Source organism: Podarcis melisellensis (assembly GCF_964234715.1).
Source record: "Podarcis melisellensis genome assembly, chromosome: 10".
Classification (NCBI taxonomy): Eukaryota; Metazoa; Chordata; class Lepidosauria; order Squamata; family Lacertidae; genus Podarcis; species Podarcis melisellensis.
The window spans coordinates 57,660,605-57,666,604 of NC_138542.1; the positions used below are offsets into that span (position 1 = coordinate 57,660,605).

At 44.6% G+C, this 6,000-nt stretch overlaps 1 protein-coding gene across 7 annotated transcripts in view; it reads right to left on the bottom strand.

Moving 5' to 3' along the window:
• KDM5A (lysine demethylase 5A) overlaps positions 1–4,851 on the bottom strand; it is a 44,852-nt gene extending 40,001 nt beyond the window's left edge. For 3 of the 7 annotated variants that reach the window (XR_014172373.1, XR_014172374.1, XM_081927962.1), the window contains exons 1-2: positions 3,935–4,849; positions 722–799 (exon numbers count right to left, since the gene is read on the bottom strand). Coding sequence is in view for 5 of the 7 variants with exons in the window: in XM_081927962.1 (XP_081784088.1) it covers positions 722–799; positions 3,935–4,111 (255 nt within the window). In the remaining 2 variants the exon portion in view is untranslated. Of the gene's footprint in view, positions 1–721; positions 800–3,934 lie in introns of all 7 variants that reach the window. The other 4 variants (XM_081927966.1, XM_081927964.1, XM_081927963.1 and 1 more) reach the window with 3 other exon arrangements.
• Between the last annotated feature and the right edge of the window lie 1,149 nt (positions 4,852–6,000).

The window sequence follows — 6,000 nt, forward strand, 5'->3', positions numbered from 1 at the left end:
GGAGAGTCTATGTCTCACTAGACTATTATGCTGGTATTAAGCCTAATTTCAGCTCTAACCTATTTACTTGAAAACAAGTTCTAATAGAATCATTGAAACAAATCCTATTCAGGCATTCAAGCAAACACGCAAACTTTGCAAGGGACACGGGGCTGTCCCCTGTATACTGTCCCCTATATACAATGACTGTCTGCTCCACCCCAATCTTCCTATAGTTGTCTAAATGTGTCTAGAATCCTCCTGAAAATCAAACTTCCCTATCATGAATAAGGTTCTAAATGTATTCAGCCAAACATGCTTACAATCCTCCTTCAAACCTACTGGAAAGATCAAAAGATTGGCTGGAGGGAGCAGGGAGGGACAGCGTGTGTGTAGATGTTAAGCAGTGAATGTACTCCCTACACAGTTTGTGCCCTCATGCATTCTTCTGAGCACCTGAATACGGTTATAGTTTCAGGGGATGTGTTTTAAACTGGTGTTGTAAGACATTTCCAGTAGGTTGTAAAGAGCTCCTGCAATGATGCACGGTAATAAAATGAAATATTGCTCATAGACACTTGAAGTTAAATTAATCAAATCATGTAAATACAAATGATGGAAGACTGAGATGTTCTAAACATTTCTTAAGACAATAACTTTGTACCTCATAAAAAACCCCAAACAAACAGGTCTAATGCTTTATATAGGGGTACAGATTTATGCCAATGGTTGGGAAGCTCACCTCTAGTTCATTCAAACGCTGAACTCGTGGCGTGAAACGAAAACTTTGTACATCACATGCAAAAGGAGGCTGCCAGTCCTAAAAAGAAAGGAGGGAATTTAGTTTCAAGATATAAGCCTTCAACGAATATCCAACACATCCCCATAGCTATTTCCCCAATATTTTATAAATACTGGATTTTTATTCTTACATGCAAGTTAAATCAATGCACACCTGAGAATATCTTCAGATGAATTAGAAAGTAAAAAGGCTTTTAAGAACAAGGTTAATTTATTTTAGAGCTGACAGGAAACAGTCAGAATGCTGGCATACTTGAGAATGTATCTGGTTTAAAAAGGCCCTAATTCTTCCAATGTCTATAGTCATGTGGGTCACTAATGTATACAAGCAGAAGCAGAATCTGCAATCCAATAAAACCTTCACTCCTGCAAGGAGATGTTGGCATGAGAGGAACACAAAACTGAGAACAATATGCAAGGTAAACCCAAGGATTCATCATGTTGTAAACATGCTTAGACTCTGACTTCAGCAAATGCACTTCAATTTCTTGTCAGTACAGCAGTATGCCTCACAAGTTACAAGTCCATAGAACACTTTACTTGCCTGTCTGCCTACATCTCTCTTTGCCATTTATGGCACAGTATGGCATGAGTCAACAACAGAAAAACCACTTGCCATAAGCAATCAAATTACTACAAGCTTTTTTGTTTCAAAAACCTTTTAAGGCTAAACATCGAAGCATCTATAAGATAGGAGATAAAATCACTTACAATGCAATATTTCAAAAACATTTAGAATAGCATACCGCTTAAAGCTTCTAATAATATCAAGCAAGCAAGCAATTCATTGCTGAATGAAGATTTAAAGTATCTGCCAACGTAACCAGTTCACTTTGCAGGTGCTGAGGCTGCTAGTGAGAATCAGAAGACATTTAAGCTCAACAGAATTTTGAGTTTTCATCTTAGAACCACAGCAGATACTACATACAGTGGTGCCCCGCAAGACGAACGCCTCGCAAGACGAAAAACCCGCTAGACGAAAGGGTTTTCCGTTTTGGAGGCGCTTTGCAAAACGAATTACCCTATGGGGTTGCTTCGCAAGACGAAAAAAATCTTGCATCCCCCCGTGTTTTTTCCCCGCTTTTTTCGCCCTTTTCTTAAGCCGCTTATCAGCTGTTCCGCTGATAAGCTGCTTAACAGCTGATTGCTGGAAGCCGCTTGACAGCTGTAGCGCTAATCCGCTAAGCTGTCAATGGGCTTGCTTCGCAAGACGAAAAAACCGCTAGACGAAGAGAATCGCGGAACGAATTCTTTTCGTCTAGCGAGGCACCACTGTACAATCCAACGTATTTGATGTGGTCCTAAAATAGGCATCTACTTATAGAGCAACATGCCACAAGGCCAGTTAGGTGGATTCAAGATTAAAACAGAGGCAATAACAAAACAAAGGCTACAAAACTTAATGGTACCTTTTTTTCAGTATTTTAGAGAATGATAAGACTTGTTCCTGAAGTGCTTTTTAATCCTTATGTATTGCTACTACACTGTTTCAAAATTACAATGTTATTCTACTTTGCACTTGAGATTATGCTCTAACTTGCAAGTAAAATGCATTGCAAACGAATGCACAATGCTGAGATGCAAAATGATATCTTTTTAGCTGAACAACTTTCAAGCAATGTGGTCTTTTTAACAGTATGCAATAGTGATCATCCATAATTGCAACTGAGGATTGTCCTGAATAAAACCATGTTTTTTAAACACAATATAGTAATAGAACTGAAGTTTTTATTATCACTCATCCCCAGTAAGGACTAAATGGGGCACAACATTACTTCAGAATTCATTTCATTCAGTAGCAAGTACCCGAAATATATTTAAAAATTAGTTAAAAGCTTATTGCCAGATCACTGATACTCCAAAACCATCGCTGAATCCACTTTTTCACTATTGTGAAATTAAAAAGAGAAACCCAAATACCCAACTCTTTTAGTGACAGACAGGGTGTCCACATCTTATTCTGGCAACACTCCTTTTCCAGCACCTACCAAACTCAAGGTGCAAAAGCAATGCCAGAAAAAAAGCAATTCTAATCATTGCTATTGCTTTTCCCTTTCTACAAGTTATTTGGGGCAGGGAGCTGAAAAACTGAGAATGAAAACTCCAGCACTTTAAACACCTCTTGAGATTAAAGGGAATGTGATGAGTAAAACCGTCTTTCATACAATGCCATGGAATATAACTGAAATATTGTACATTGAAAATGCAGTAACAAAGATGGAAGACAGGATCTAGATTGACCTTGGATGGTGAAGGGGAATTAGCAACATTCAAAGCAGGATGCAGCAACTGGATCCCATTTCCCAAAGCCAGAAAAGGATTGTTCAAGGGGAGAACTAGGAACTTTTTTGTGTAAAAAAATAATCACCCCTCATATGTTAAATTGATATTTTAGATTATTGAAGAAATGTACTAGAGAAAAAAGGAGTGTAGGATAGAGGACTTTGTTAAATTGGTATAGTGTTTTCTGCTACTACCAAGTTGCCTCCAGATAGACAAGCAAAAAGGCATTTTTACTAGATCAAATTACGCAGGAACTGCACACAAATTTTTGATAGGGAATTTTATACACCTCAAAAGGCTTAGGAGCCCTTCACCCTAAAACTAACAGAAGTTAGTCTTTGTGGCCTAGGTCACTTGCTCTATGCAAAACGTAAACATGGTAACCCTCCCCCAAAGTGAAAGTAAGTATTCTTCTTGTATTGATCATAGCTACTGTATCGTATATTGCTACAACACTGAATGGACCCTTAATCTTCAATACCCTCTCTTCCTGTTTTCCTCCTTTCCACCCACCCAGCTTTGCTTTTTTGAAACATCGTTACGGAATTACATAGCCAAAATTAAAAACAGGTCAGTATAACAAACAAAAATCAAGGAATCCAAAGGAGAAGTTGCCCCATCGTTAAGGAAGCGCCATCCCTTGGGCACCTTTCACGGGCGAAGAAGCATCACAGACCGTGGCAGCTGGTGATGCGACCGGGCACGGGAGGCTGGGCCAGCGAGGAGATGAAAAGCCAGGGGAGCGATTTCATGGGAAAGCCGAGATCCTGTTCCGAAGACCCCACCCGCCCTCCCCACTACGGACCCCTTTCCAGGCCCTGAAGGGTGGACCCCACTTCGCCATCCCTCCTCCTCCTCCTTCCCCGGGTACCTTGGGAGGCCTGATCTTGCAGATGCCCGTTTTCTCGGCCAAGGGCCGGATGCGGCCGATGAAGCCGAGGGGGTCGCTGAACTCCTCCCAGCTGGGCTCGAAGACGGGGCATTCGGGCGGAGGCACGAACTCTGCCACGTAGTGAGACCCGCCAGGGCCGTCGTCGTCCCCCGACATGGCGGCGGCGGAGCCGTCGACGGTGATGATGCCGCCGCCTCAGGGCCGGGGAGGGAAGGGGCTTAGCTGCGGCGGCAGAGGAGGAGGCGGCAGGCGGGGAAGCAGTGAGGGAGGGAGGGCGAAGGGGGAAAGGCGAAGGGGAGGCAAAGAAGCTCAAAGAGGGGCCGGGGGGCGGAGGGACATGCCGGTGCCCATCGAGGAGGGGGTCGCTGCTGCCCGCGAGCCCTGAGGCCCTCAGAAACAGGCGCCGGAGTCTCGCGGAGCCCGCGGCTGACGAGGCCTCTCGTTTGTTTTTGTTTCCCCCTTCGGGGGTTTGTTGTTTTTTCTTCTTCTTTCCTTTTCCTCCCCTTCTTGAGGCTCGCCGGAAGTGACGCGTCTGTTAAAAACCCTTTCTTGCGGAAGCGAGCCGTGTGAGAATATCCCTCCGCGATGTAGTTTATGTTCAAAATAATTAGTACCGGCCTTCTCTACCTCGGGGCTTGAGCCGCTCCTCTCTTCGCGCGAAGCACCGGCTCGTATACGTGCCAAGTTCGCGAGTCGCCTCCTTTTGCTCCTGCAACGGGTCAAAACAGTAGGAGCAAGTTAGGCCGAGGCCCTTTTTTTTCGGTTCGCGGAGGAATGTGCAGTGCGTTTTGTGTGACGAGGTTCACTTCGGCTAGAGAACTTCCGGAGCCGACTGTCCATGTACCCCATTCTCTCCGTGTGCGAACAGATTCTGCCCCGCCCCCCTCCGTGGAATCTTCGCAGAGCCCCGCCCGCCTCTACGAGCCTTAATGCGCTCCTTTCTCTCACCTCCCCCCCCCCGCATCCACGGGCGGAAGCCGCCTCAGCTGCAGCGTCTCTCTTGACGTTTCGCTCCTCCACCCCGCGTTCGAAACGGCCCACCTGGACTCCACCCACTTAGTTCCCACAGCAGCTGTCACTCTCAACATCTACCTTTCCTGCCCCGCCCTAACGGACGCCGCCGTCCGTTCTCGGTCGCCAGAGCAACCGTCCCCCCCCCCGAAGCGCCGCAGTTCCCTGACCCCCTCGGAGTCCCTCAGAGAACAATCCCTGGGGGGGGGGGGGCTGGCTGGCTGGCTGAGGCGGTTTTAGCCATAGTGATTAATTAAAACGACTTTCCCAGTAAATAAACTTGCCAGCTAACCAGAAAAAAGAAAACAAAAACCACGAGTGCAGTGTTTTAAAATCGTTTACCTGCCACTTTTCCTCCTGCTGGCTGCAGTTTGAAATATTTTTTTTTTAAAAAACCTAGCCCTGCCTCTCGCTGTCTTGCACCAGCTGATAAAATATATTTTTATTCCAGTAGGCAACAATTTTTAAAATTCCTTTAATTATTTTTTTTTAAACCTGCAAAGGTCATTTTTAAAATCATTGTTGCTTTTAAATGTATTTTTGACGTGTGTTTTTTAGGAGCATTATTCTGATTTTAAATTCATGCAAGCCACCCTAAGGGATGTGCAATCACTAGAAGAGCAGGATAGATATAAAATAAAACAGGTTTCCCTGCCTGCAGACATTTTAATCCTTGCAGCAATCTTTGCGAGGGCAGGATAGGCTAGGCGGAGAAACAGCAGCCTACTTTGCAGGGTGTGAGGTTGCAGCACCTATGTTTGCTCAGAGAGATTCTGAGTATAGAGATTTTAATCTGGATTCTGTACATCCACTGGCTCTCTACACATCATGCCTTTCTCCCCCCAAAAAATTGCTGGGAAGGTGCTGAGAATTGTAGCTCATTGAGTGGTAAACTACAGTTCCCAGGATTCTTATAGGGGTGTGTGTTTTGACCGCCATACTGCTCCAACTCCTTTTATTTCATGTTGGTGTGACTTTTTCATAACATACATAACTGCATTGTCCTCTTAAGGTCTTCTATTAATGGAACAATA